The sequence below is a fragment of the Lemur catta genome, chromosome 8, assembly GCF_020740605.2.
Source record: "Lemur catta isolate mLemCat1 chromosome 8, mLemCat1.pri, whole genome shotgun sequence".
Taxonomy (NCBI): domain Eukaryota; kingdom Metazoa; phylum Chordata; class Mammalia; order Primates; family Lemuridae; genus Lemur; species Lemur catta.
This window is the reverse complement of record NC_059135.1, coordinates 73,740,345-73,754,933: the sequence shown is the minus strand read 5'-3', so window position 1 is coordinate 73,754,933 and position 14,589 is coordinate 73,740,345. Positions and strand designations below refer to the sequence as shown.

At 35.0% G+C, this 14,589-nt stretch overlaps 1 protein-coding gene across 5 annotated transcripts in view; it reads right to left on the bottom strand.

Annotated features, from left to right (window-relative positions):
- ORC4 (origin recognition complex subunit 4) overlaps positions 1 to 14,589 on the bottom strand; it is an 83,188-nt gene that overhangs the window by 26,173 nt on the left and 42,426 nt on the right. For 4 of the 5 annotated variants that reach the window (XM_045559495.1, XM_045559497.1, XM_045559498.1 and 1 more), the window contains exons 2-4: positions 10,433 to 10,506; positions 7,808 to 7,884; positions 7,067 to 7,157 (exon numbers count right to left, since the gene is read on the bottom strand). In XM_045559495.1, the coding sequence (XP_045415451.1) occupies positions 7,067 to 7,157; positions 7,808 to 7,884; positions 10,433 to 10,489 (225 nt within the window). In that variant the 5' untranslated portion in view covers positions 10,490 to 10,506. The remainder of the gene's footprint in view (positions 1 to 7,066; positions 7,158 to 7,807; positions 7,885 to 10,432; positions 10,507 to 14,589) is intronic. The other variant, XM_045559499.1, reaches the window with a different exon arrangement.

The window sequence follows — 14,589 nt, the reverse complement described above, 5'->3', positions numbered from 1 at the left end:
GATATAGACTGCATTTAAAAAAAGGATTAAAAAAAGACCCCACTATGTGCAGCTTACAAGAAAGTCACTTCCCCTGTAAAGACACACATAAACTGAAATGAAGGAATGGAAAAAGATATTCCATGTAAACAGAAACCAAAAGTGAGCAAGAGTAGCTATACTTAGACAAAACAGACATCAAGTCAAAAGCTGTAAAAAGAGACAAAGGAGGACATAATATAATAATAAAGGATCAATACATCAACAGAATATAATAAATGTAAATATATATGCATCCAACACTGGAGCACTTAAATACATATAAAGCAACTATTATTTGATCTAATGGAAGAGATGAACCCCAATACATTAATAGATGGGGACTTCAACACCCCACTCTCAGCACTGGACAGATCACCTAGACAAAAACAGAAACAAAAAAATCCCCAAAACATTGCTTAAACTGCACCATAAAGCGAATGAACCTAACAGACATTTACAGAATACTTCACCCAACAGATGCAAAACACACATTTTTTTTTCATCAGTATATAAAACATTCTCTAGGATTGATCACATGTTAGGAACACAAAACAAGTCTGAAAAAATGAAAAAAAAAATCAAAAACTGTATCAAGTATCTTGTCTGACCACAGTGAAATAAAACTAGACATTAATAACAAGAGGAACATTCAAAAATATACAAATACACAGAAATTAAACAACATGCTCCTGAATGACCAACGGGTGAAAGAAGAAATTAAGAATGAAATTTAAAAATTCCTTGAAACAAATGAAAATAGAAACACAAAATAGAAAAACCTTTTAAAAGACAAGTTTATAGCAATAAGAGGCTACATCAAAAAACTATAAAGATTTCAAATAAACAAACTCATGATGTATCTCAAAAAACTATTAATAGAAAAGAACAAACCAAATCCAAAATTAGTAGAAGGAAAGAATAAAGATCAGAGCAGAAATAAACAAAATTGAGACATAAAAAAATAGAAAAGATCAATAAAATGAAAAGTGGCTATTTTGAAAAAATAAACAAAACTGAGAAAACATTCTCTAGACTAAGGAAAAAGGAGAGAACACCCAAGTAAATAAAATTAGAAATGAAAAAGGAGACTCACAACAGATACCATAAAAAGGATCCTTAAGATGACGATACACAACTATAAGCCAGTAAATTTGTAAACCTTGAGGAAATGGATGAATTCCTGGAAGCTTACAATTTACCAAGATTGAACTAAGGAGAAATAGAAAACCTGAACAGATAAATAACAAGTAATGAGACTGAATCAATTATAAAAAGTTTCCCAATAAAGAAAAGTCCAGGACTGAATGGTTTCTCCACTGATTTCTACCAAACCTTTAAAGAGGAATTAATACCAATTCCAAAAAAATTGAAGCAGGGAGAACTTTTCCTAACTCATCCTACAAGGCCAGCATAACCTTGATACCAAAACTAGAAAAGTAGCTCTGTGACTCAGTCCCTAACAGGGCATGGACCAGTACTGGTCCACAGCCCAATAGTTGGGGACCACAGGTCAAAGCAGAAAAATTTATCTAAAAAACCTACTGGAAATGACAAGCAATTATAGCAAGACTACAGTATACAAGGTAATAAATACACAAAAGCTAACTGCTTGCCAATATACAAGTAACAAACACTCAGAAAAGAAAATTAAAAACACAGTATGATTCACATTAGGACCCCAAAAAATTAAAACTTAAGTATAATACCTCTATAAAGAAAACTACAAAAGCTCTGATGAAATTCCTAAATAAATGAAGAGATATATCATGTTAAAGAAGGGGAAAATTCATTACTTCCCAGTATGATCTGCAGATTTAACACAAAATCCCACCACATCAATTCAAAGATTCCCAGTATTTTGTGGATATCAACAAATTGATTCCAAAGTTAATATGAAGGTTAAGTACTCAGAATAGCCAACACAATACGAAAGAACAAACTCAGAAGACTGACAGTACTTGACTTCAAGAATCAGTATAAAGCTACAGTAATCAAGGAAATGTGATATTGGTAAAAGAACAGAAAAATAGATCAAGGGACTAGAAAGAGCCTAGAATAGAGCCGCACAAGTATAGTCAATTGATCTTTGACAGAGCAGCAAAGATAATTTAGCGGAGAAAAGACAGCTTCTAATTGGACATTCATATGCAAAAACCTAAATCTAGACACACACCTTATACTTTTCACAAAAATTTACTTAGAATCAGAGAACTAAATGTAAAATGCTAAACTATAAAACTTCTAGAAGATATGTAGGAAAAAATCTAGGTGATCTTGGGTTTGGTGATAACAACACCAAAGTCATAATACATCAAAGAAAAAATTTACAAATTAGACTTTATTAAAATTAAAAACTTCTGCTCTGCCAAAGGTACTGTTAATAGAATAAAAAAACAAGCTATAGACTGGGAGAATATATTTGGAAAACACAACTGAAAATCAAAAATATAAAGGACTCTTAAAAGTCATCAATAAGAAAATAAACAATGCAAGTCAAAAAACGGACATAAGACAACTCACCAAAGATATATAGATGAAAAATAAGCATATGAAAAGATGCTCAACATCATAAGTCATTAGAGAGCTGCAAGTAAAAACAAGAATAAGATACTACTACACACCTATTAGCGCTGCTAAAATTTTTTTAAAAACCTGACAATACCAAAGGCTGGTGAAGATGTTGAGCAATAGGAACTCTCATTCACTGCTGGTGGGAAAGTAAAATAATACAGCCACGTTGGAAGACAGTTTGTCAGTGCCCTACAACGCTAGATATAGTCTTATATGATCTAGCAATTGTGTTCCTATTTACTCAACAGAGTTGAAAATTTTTATCTGCATAAAAACCTGCATGCAAACGTTTGTAGTAGCTTTACTCATAACTACCAAATTAGAAGCAAACAAGATGCTCTTCAATAGGTAAATGGATAAACAAACCGTGGTACATGCATGCATACAATGGAATATTATTTAGTGATCAAAATAAATGAACTATCAAACCACAAAAGGACAAGGAACATTAAATCCATACTGCAAAGTGGAAGAAGCCAATATGAAAAGGCTACATACTATATGATTCCAACTATATGACACTCTGCAAAAGGCAAAATTATGGAGACAGTAAAAAGATTAGTGGTTGGTTACCACGGGTTCAGAGAGAGGAATAAATAAGTAAAGCACAGGGATTTCTTAGGGTGGCAACACTATTTTGTATTATACTATAATGGCATATACAGGACATGATCCATTTGCAAAAACCCATAGAACTGTACAACCCAAAAAGTAAACCTTAAACTATGAACTTTGGTTAATAATAATGTATCAATATTGGTTCCTTAATGTGGTCCCCAACCCCAGTCTGTGACCTGTTAGGAACCAGGCCACATAGCAGGAGGTAAGCAGCATAGAAGGAGGTGAGCTATGGGCCAGCAAGTGAACTTCATCTGTATTTACAGCCACTCCCCATTGCTCCCATCACTATTGAAGCTCTGCCTCCTGTCAAATCAGCAGCAGCATTACATTCTCATAGGAGCTCTAACCCTACTGTAAACTGCGCACGTGAGGGATCTAGTTTGCATGCTCCTTATCAGAATCTAATGCCTGATGATCTGAGGTAGAGCTGAGGTGGTGATGCTAGCACTGGGGAGTGGTGCAAATAAAGATGATCATAGCATAGAGGTTTGACTGTACAATAAACATAAAGTGCTTGAATCATTCCAAAACCATCCCCTGCCCCTGGTCTGTGGAAAAATTGTCTTCCATGAAACTGGTCCCTGGTGCCAAAAAGACTGGGGACTGGTGCATTAATTGGAAAAAAGATGTTAATAACAGAGGAAACTGAGTATCTGTTCCTGGGAGGGTTATATCAGAACTCTATACTATCTGCTCAATTTTTCTATTTAAAACATAGACCTCTGTAGGCATGGCCTGTCCTGCCATACACTGGGACCGGGTTGCTGTGTGGACAGCCCCTCATCCTGGGAAATGGGTCTAGACCGGAAATGTGACCGCCCTCCTGTCTGTCATATAATGCATGTTCACGGCAGACCTGGTGCTAAACCATTTGTAGATGACTGCTTCTGGGTTGGGGTTTCATACATAGCAGAGCAGCTCCCTCACTGACACTCACAGAAAGTCAGTCCCTGATGCAGGGTTTACAAAAACAATAACAATAATAAATAATAATAATAAAAAAATTGGCTGGGTGCAGTGGCTCACACATCTAATACTAGCACTCTGGGAGGCTGAGGAAAAAGGATTGCTTGTAGCCAGGAATTTGAGATCAGCCTGAGCAAGAGTGAAACCATATCTACAAAAAATACAAAAATTAGCTGGGTGTGGTGGCACATGCCTGTAGTCCCAGCTACTTGGGAGGCTGAGACAAAAGAATCCCTTGAGCCCAGGAGCTTGAGGTTGCAGCAAGCTCCGATGACACCACTGCACTCTAGCCCAGGCAACAGAGCCAGACTGTCTCTAATAAATAAATAAATAAATAAATAAATAAATAAATAAATAAATAAATAAATAAATAAATAAATAAATAAATAAATATTGAAAAAGCCAAACTATATTTTAGTCAATTTACTAATGAAATGGTATCCCTTTCATTTGCATTTCATACTTGGACATTTTTATAAGTGTTTACTAGCTTTATTATCTTTTTTGGTGAAGTTTCTCCAAGTCTTAGTGACAAACCTCTAAGATGAAGTTCTGAATAAATTCAGTCATTAGCTGTTCAAGTTGTATTTTTAGACTTGACACCCTCATGCAGAAATAACTGAGATTCTACTTCTTTGCTGTAATGCCATTTTGTTTCAAGATGCACAATTGACTATGGTATGATATGTCTAATGTAGTGATTTCCTAGATCTCATTTTTTCTTTTACCAATACAAGAATGTCATCGTGGAGCCTTTTAAAGAATTAAAATATTATCTAAATTTGTTCTTTGAAGATTCATATGATGATGTTTTTTCCAAAGATAATAAAATGAATACGAGAAAAAAATTATTCTTTACTGAAGAAAGATCCAAATACATACTATGAGGGTTTGCAGAATATTAGTGTTTGTGATCAATACTTATACACAGACCTTGAACTTTTCATATTTCTAAGATAAAGAAATTCTATAAGCATCCAGACAGGAAAAAATCACACATAAACTTAAAACAAATTAGCTATGGTGGTCATTAGTGACATTCACCAAATACTTCTGGTTACCCTCTCTTCTAGATACCTAGTTAGGAGTGCACTTCTTACTCTCTTGAAGTTAGAAGTGACCATATTCTAGACAGTGCACTGTGAAGAGATGTGCTCTGATCACCTCTGGGTAGGAACTTTTAAGAGAGTGTCTATGATTCACCATGCTCCCTTCCCTTCACTGGGGTGCTTGTGGAAAAACATGCTGAGATAACCTCTATCACTTCTCGAGTGAATACAAGAGCAGTGCCCCTTTGTTGATCCACACTGAGCACAGAGAGCAAAAGCAACAATGAACTTCTGTTGTGTTAAGTTGCTGAGCTTTGGGGTTGTTATGACTGTGTAATCTCACCTATTCAGATTGACAAAATAATTATAAAGGGGAAAAAAAGGCCTGTCCTTGAAGTTTCCCCAGAAAACACGAATGAGTAAAATCTACATATAGATGGTCCCCAATTTACAATGGTTCAACTTAGGATTTTTTGACTTAAGATGGTGCAAAAGCGATATGCCTTCAGTAGAAAGTGGTAAAACACTCTAGTGATGCTAGGTAGTACCAATTCAGTCAGCCATGGGATCGTAAGGGTAAACAACTGACCCTCTACAGTATACTGTGATACTGGACCATTTTGCCCACCTTAGGCTAATGTAAGTGTTCTGAGCACGTTTAAGGTAGGCTAGGCTAAGCTATGATGCTCAGTAGGTTAGCTGTATTAAAAGGCTTTTCAACTGAAGATATTTTCAACTTATGATCCCACTGTAAGTAAAGGAGCATTTGTAACTCCAAAGGAGGAAAAAATTGACCCAAGAATTCAACTGCCAGCCATGTTGTAAGTTATGAAAAATAACTTTTGATGCATTTAAGAAATCCTAATGGTACAAAAGCATATTAGTCACACAGTGCTCTTGTAAAAATAACCCCAAAATAACACTAAAGTAAAATGCAAAGAAAAATAATAAAAACTTAAAAATAAAGAAATAATGATTAAACAAGCTGGGCATGAAGACTGAAATTAAACAGAGTCAAAACTAATAAATTATTGTAAATATGATTATAATAAATGTGCAAATTCTTGAAATATTAAAAAACTTCCTAGATCTAAATTCCTACTTTATATACCAGAAATGAATGACAACAGTAAAATCCTAATTTCCTCATCATGCATAAATCAGTCAGCAATATATTACTTTAATAAAAAAATTTTACTTCTGTTTCCAATAATTTTAAAAGTATATTAGTTAGAAATCTAAATTTATTGCAAAGAATATGTGAGAAAACATTTTACATACCTTAATCATTTAAAATTAAATAATAATACTTTCAAATTTTAACACCCATACTTTGTCTACTATGTCGAATAAAGAATGTGAGAGGGAAGAAAAATGAGAATAAAACAAGACTATCTTTTTGAGGTAACTAAGCAAATATGATAGTGAGAATTATAGAAGACTTGAGCATGCACATGAAAATATGTAAGTTTGGGTTAAACAATAAATAGTAAAAAAAAAATAGGAAAAACAAAAAGAATAAATGAGAAAACAAAGATAATAAATGGTAGTTTCTTTTCCCATTAGCAACCTCTAATTCTTCGAGGACAAAAGACCATGATGAAACTAACATCAGTTGAAAATTTGTCACTGGGAGGAAAAAGAAGGGAAAAAAGGTATGCCAAACTGAAAGATAATATCCCAACTTTATAAGGCTTTTGTAAGTCTTCTGTTATTTAAAGAAAAAAACAAAGCAAAATGTTAGTTACAAAATAATGAAATGAAAAACATTTTCAGTATTATAAATAAGAAATATCACATGCCTACCAAAGCAAACACCAGAAATCAAAAGCTTTTACCGTCGTTTTTCCTGATCCTCGGGGTCCAATAATGAGTACAGAGTTACTTTCTCCATTGATAGCAGTTCTTTTCAGTAGCTCAATTAAGTGTCTAAAATGATACAAGTAGGCCAAAATTTAAAAAATAAAGCTGGAATAATTTGCTAGGTAGTACTTTTTTTAAGGCTGAATTTAAATATACACAAATTTCTCTATTTTTGCCCTCTGTGCACTTGACTCAGGCTCTAAATAGTCATACACAGTAGAATACAGAAGAAATAGTAGGCTTGCTGATTCCTTGGAAACCTCAAGTGAAAACCTAGTAAGTTTGGAATATAATATTGGTTTTTATGATGGTAGGGGACAGGGGACAATGGTGGCAACTCTTACAACCCTTGCATTCAGATCTCCTTTTTTACTAACATTCTGCACTTTCACACCACAGTCAGTTGGTGGGTATTAAGGGCAAGGTCAGAATTCTCTTCATAATACCAGATAACAGAAACAAAGCAAGCTTCAAAGTTAAAGGGCTTTCTCATTATGGAAATATTTGTGTGTACTCTCACTTCATGATATTCAGTGTTTCTAAATATCATAGAAAATAGAGCTAAATCTGGCCTTCTAGTCAGTGTTTTTACTCCTACAATAAGTGTCCATTAGCCTTATTTAAGATCAAATGTGCATATCATAATTTTTGCAAAGTCTAAGGGCATCTGTGAATAGGTTCATATCAATATCAGACAAAGAGACAGCTAGACTTACTTGTACTGTACTTGTACTCCATATAGGTTATTATGTGGACTCTGATGACAAAATCTTTCACGTAAAATTCTTTGTACCTGACGAGATTAAGTCAATAAAATTATTACACATGTATTCAAAAATGAGAGAAAGAACATTTATAGTAGTCAGAATTAGATATTAAGGAATCAATTCAACCTTCCCTAAATACTTATCCTCAAGAGTTCTGCCACCATTTTCACAAGTTATAAATTAATGGTCTTTTACCTATCTCAAGTCCCATAGAAGGAATGAGAATTTAGCTGTAAAGGTTTCAACAAGGAGAATTACTTACTTTAGCTACATTAGCAACTTGAAGGCTGTTTTAATCCATGTAAATGAATGAGTACTTCACTTTGTATAACATGTCAGCCAACAAAAAAAGACAGGAGGAAATCTAATAATGCAATCTAATCTAATAAGGCTCATGTTCTACACGCTCAATCTCCAGAGACCAACACATCTAACCTGGCTAAGCTCAAGTCCTACCAATCTGTACATATCATAAAATTCAGGATTCTGAGGTAAACAGTTTAAAATTTCATGTAGTTATTGAGGACCTATTAGTTTCAGGGCATAGTACTACTAAAAAGGCATGAAACATTCCTAAAACAACACTGCAAATAAACTAGAAAGAAATAATAAACTGAAGAAGCAAACTGCAAGAAAATAGTAATTTGGCACATAAGCAAATGCTCAATTATATGATGACAAAACCCACATTCATCTAAGCTGTAAAATAAGGAATCATTAGAATGAATTTTTAAAAGTCTTTTAAGGAGCTAAATTTTGAGTTCACCTTGGAAGGAGGGCCTTAGACTTAGCTGTGAAAAATTATGTCTGATAATCTAGCAGTCTTTAAGAAGATGGACCATTAAAGCCATTCCTTTTTTTGAATCTGTAGTTAATACAGAGGTGTTTCAGGGACAAAAACCTCAGGGAGCTGTCTCAAATTTGGCTCCGTGGACTGAAATAAAAACTCTCCAAAAAAGTTTGCTTCTCCCAGACTGACAGCAGAGGACTAATCCTTCATGTACAAAAGAGACAAATCTGAATTCTCAAAACAATTATTCACTAGAGATAAAACAATCCATACTTATCATTATAGATGAGGTGGAAAGAATAAGGAGATTGGTCCCAGAAAAGCCAAAAAGGTTAAATCTTTTCTAAATATTAATTTATCTATAAATTAAGTACAATAACATCTTTATAGTAGGTCTGTTATCTGTAACACAATGTAGGTATTTTATAGCTAATACCTATAAAATACTTAAATGAGCATATATACAGACTAAACTAATCATAATGTGTATTCCTCTACCTGGATGAGATCACTAGAAATTAAATGACAAACTTCAATCCTTTTCTTAAAAACAAACAAACAAAACAAAAAACTAACTAAAGTCTACTAGAGAGGCAACAACCATGTATAATATATTTGATAAAGGAAATGAGGCTGTAGTGAAGAGTAAGAAGGTTCACAAGTCCCAAAGTGACTGGGCATGGAGGTTAAATAGTTGCATATATGTACAAAAATTAATTCAGGTGTACATGGAAGATTTGTGCACATTACATACAAAGGTATGTAAATTGTAACTCAGTTAAATATTTTTTGGAAACAGTTAAACATTTTCCTTTAAAAAAGTAAGGTCTTATAAAAGAATACCAATAATGTTTAGTTTTGTATTAAAAAATAAATGTAGTTCATGTGAACTACAGATAAATGGAAATGCCAGGATAGAACTATCGTGGCCATTCTCTACAAGACTGCAAGCTTCCTAAGGGAGAGACATAGAGGTATATGCACAGCACTAGGAATAAAGTATGCACTTAAGATAATATTAAAAGTTCATTATAAAAACACTCAAAAACACTAAAATTATATAAGGAAATTTCCTCAACCTGACACAGGGCATCTATGAAAAACCTACAGCTAATATCATACATAATGGTTAAAGACTGAGTTTCTTCCCCTTAAGATGAAAAACAAAGCAAGAATATCTGTTCTTGCAACTCCTGTTCAACATGTTACTCAAGGTTCAAGCCAGGGAAATTTGGCAAGAAAAATAAAAGCCATCCGGATTGGAAAGGAAAAAGTAAAACTTTCTCTATTTGCAGATGACATGATGTTGTATATAGAAAATCCTAAGGAATAAACTGCAAAATTATTAGAACTAATAAATGAATTAAGAAAGGCTGCAACTTACAAGATCAATATACAAAAATCAACTGCATTTCTATACACTAGCAATGAACTAACCAGAATGAAAATAAGAAAACAATTCTATTTATAACAGCATCAAAAGGAACAAAATACTCAGGAATAAATTTAGCAAAAAGAGTGCTAAACTTATACTCGGAGGATAGTATTTAAATAAGTTGAAATAAAAATTTACTCACATAAAATTGTAAAAGTTTAGTAAAACTTTAGGATGAGTAAAAGTTAAGATTCCAACTACCCAAAGACTTAAAATGAATGAAATTGCTTCAGGACAGGATGAGTGATTCTTCCTAAGTGCTAACAGAAAAATTCAAATTAAGAAGATGACTATTTCTCTGATCACTTTTTCATCTTAACAGTATGTATTAATGAAAGTACACACTAACCTGTGAAAGGCAGTCCGCATGAATTAAGCTGTTATTCTTTGATTTACGACTGCTCATTTCAACAATTTCAAATCCTTAAAAAAAAAAATTTAGCATAAATATCATAAATGCTATTGGTTTAAAGAGATTACATAAGCATTTACTATTCCAGAATCAAAATAAACACAAGTTTTTAAATGTAAGAAAGTTCAAATTTCTCAAACTTTAAAAATCCTCAACAGTTCCACTCTGTCCAAGTTCAGGCTTATTCTACTCTCTCATACCACACTTAACAGGCACACTTTTTATTGCATTCTGGTTTACTGAGTTTTCCAGATACTGCATTTTTTATAAATTGAAGCAACCCTGTGTCCCAAAAAGTCTATGGGTACCATTTTTCCAATAGTATGTGTTCACCTCATGTCTCTGTGTCAGTATTTTTTAAGCAATAAATGGTACTTTTAAATTAAGGTATGTAGATTTTTTTTAGACATAATGCTATTATACACTTAATAGACTATAGTACAGTGTAAATATAACTTTTATATGCATTGTGAAATCAAAAATGTGCATGAGTTACTTTATTACAATATTTACTTTATTACAGTGGTCTGGAACCACCCACTATACTTCTGAGGTCTGTCTTTATATGGTTCTTACAACTACTCCTCCCTTTCCCTTAAATCTACTTACTATTTATCTTCTCTTCCTTCCTTTTTCTTTTATTAACTTCCTTTATATAGCATGTTTCTCTCATCCATCCATCCCACAGGATTATCTCTTACAGAAAACTTTCCTTTTGCTCCACTCAACATACCCAAATCATCATTACAGACTATGTTAAATGCCTCTTCTATAAACACTCATAAGTGCTTGTACTTCTCTTCGTCCATAATAAAATTGTACTAAACCAAATTGTCTTTTTAATTGAAAATGTCCCCAAACTGAGGACATTTTTACATTCCAAACATTATAGCATAATGCCCCAAATAAAGCTAGAAATAATTGGAATGAAAAAAATACTAATGAAAAAATAATAATTTTTGTGAAATTTTCCTGAACAGTAATATACACATAAACAAATGCCTTTAACTAAAAGATCAAATTTTCTTAGCACGGATTTCCTATATTGTTACAAACGCTTTGCACTTATCAATTCATTTTGTCCTCAAAATTAGCCTACAGAATAAGTACTATTATAATCCTCCTTTAAGATCTGAAAACAGAAAGGTTAAGCAATTTGACCGAATCAATATGGAGGAGTCAAGAGCTGAACAGAACAAAGTTATACACTTTTCAAAAACATGTATTCTGGTTTCCCGATTCTCCAAAAGGAACACAGCCCTGATGACACCCTGATCTTAGCTCAGAGAATGCCATTTTTGAATTTCCGACCTTCAAAACTTGTAAAACTCGAAACAAGCTGACCTTGTTAATCAAATCACCAATGATTAACATTACCATAATATGAGAATGATGGCAGCAAGGATAAACTCCAGGAGGCTCTACCTGCTCGTATCCCCAAATACAAACAATAACTTCACAGCCATCTGTGGACAAAAGTACCGTTGTGGGAGCATTGGAATTCAGGTAAGAGTCTGTGAAACCCAGGTGGACCTCAAGACCTAGGAAGGTTGTTTTGAGAGGGCAGATTGTTACCCAAGTAACAGACTTCCTGACTGTGGTCTAGGCTCTAGACCTGTAAATGGCCTTGTCCTTCTGAGGGATCACTTATAGCCCCATATGAGCTAGTTACCAGGGGCTGTAACAGAGTTTGAATCTTGTCTGGTCCCTAGATGGACTGCATTGTCTCTAGGGCTTTTGTCTGAATAGTTGGCGCTGGGATGAAGGTCTGAATATAGCAGGCCTGTTCCCAGTTGTGCCTGGACAGGTAGAGCTTCCTCCAGGATGTAAGAAGGGTTCCTGCTGAATCACTCCAACAGGAGTGATCTGGGTAGGCACTATTGTCCCGGTCCACAGCTGAGGGGAGCTGGAACTAAATCACAAGGCTGCTTCAGGGACTACAGTCAAGGCCAAAGTTTCCAGGCCTGTCTCTGGGTTCATGGACGTGCATGTCTCCTGGTGGGTCCCTGGGTGGGCAAGCCTGCTCTCAAGCTGTACTGAGTTCAGTATAAGTTCAGCAAACCTGCCCTGAGGACTCAGACAGGGATATCTTCTTTTGGGTCCTTAGAATGAATCAGACCACAGTGAGAGGGGTTGGAGCAAAGTTACAGGGTAGTTTTGGTGTCCACAGTCAAGATCAAAGACAGTGGGGTAGGCCTCTCTTTTGAGACCCTAGTGTGCATGACTTCTCCTGGGCTCCATGGTGAGTAGTTTTGGTAGCAGGCCAATATCCTTGATGAACACAGATTCAAAAATCATCAACAAAATAATAGGAAACCCAATTCAACAGCACATTACATTGTTCACAATGATCAAATGGGATTTATCCTTGGGATGCAAGAATGGTTTGCAAATCTATAAATGAGATATAACATATTCACAGAATAAAGGACAAAAACCATATGATCATCTCAACAGATACAGAAAAAGCTTTGGACAAAATAAATATGTTTTTATGATAAAAACTCTCAACAAATTAGGTACAGAAGGAATATACTTCAACACAATAAAGGCCATTTATGACAAGTCCACAGCTATCAACATACTCAAAGGTGAAAAGCTGAAAGCTTTCCCTGTAAGAACAGGAATAAGACATGGATGTACATTCTGGCCACTTTTATTCAATACAGTACTGAAAATTTTAGCCATAAGAATTAGATAAGAAAAAGAAATAAAAGGCACCCAAATTAGAAAGGAGAAAGTTCAACTGTCTTTGTTTGCAGATGACATGCTCTTAGCTAGGGAAAAACCATAAAGACACCATCAAAATACAAATAAATGAATACAGAATAGTTGCAGGATACATAAGCAACATAAAAAATCAGTAAGATTTCTCTATACTAATAACTACTTGAAAAAAATGTTTTAAAAAGCAAAATTACAACAGCATAAAAAATTTAGAAATAAATCTAAACAAAGAAGTGAAAGATCAGTACCCTGAAAATTATCAAACATTGATGAAAGAAACTGAAGACACAAATAAATGGAAAGATATCCTGTGCTCATGGATTGGAATAATCAATATTGTTAAAATGTCCATAACTACCAAAAACCAAAATGGTCTACAGATTCAATGCAATTCCTATCAAAATTCTAATGACTTTTTCACAGATAAAGGAGAAGGAAATCCTAAGATACAAACAGACCCATAAAAGGCAATGAATAGCCATGGCAGTCATGAGAAAAAAGAATAAAGCGGGACAGAATGTGGAGCAAGATGACCAAATAGAACCCTTTAGTGATTGCCCCCCTACAGGAACACCAAATTGAACAACTATCCATGCAAGAAAGCACCTTCATAAGAACAACAACAACAACAAATCAGATCACAGTACCTGATTTTCACATACTATCAAGGAAAGAGGGATTGAAGAGAGTAGGATAGTCTTGCAATACACCACTCCTTCCTTATCCTCTAGCAGCACTGCAGGTGGGGGGCCATCTGTTTGCTTGGGAGAGGGAGAGCAAAGTGAATGTGAGAGTATGCACTGGAACTCAGTGCTGCCCTATCATGGCAGAACACAACACAGGCAGATTTTTGCTGGCTCCAAGCCTTGGCCAGAGGGGGATTCTTAGCCCTAGAGGGAGAAATCCAAGTTCTGACTGACTCCACAACTGACTGAATAAAGTGGCCTGAAGATTGGAATAAAATTCAAAGGCTGTCAGGCCAAAAGAATTGCAGTCCCTGGGCAAGCCCTGGAGCAGCCCAGTGGACTTGGAGTGCCCCTGACTCAGTGAGACAATAACTGTGGCAGTCAAGGGAGTGCCTGTGTCACCGCTCCCCACCAACTCCAGGCAGTGCAGCTCCAGTATAGACTCCTTCCATTGGAGAAAGGAGAGGGAAAAGTACAACGAACTTTGTCTTACAACTTGGGCACCAGCTCAGCCACAGTAAAATAAAGCACCAAGCAGATTCCTGAAGCCCCCAATTCCAGGACTTCTGGACTGCATTTCTAGACCCCCCCACCCCAGCCCCTTGGACAAGAAGGGAATCTGCTGCCCTGTTAGGATGGAATGAGCCCAGCAGGATTCACCACCAGCTGACTAAAGAGCCA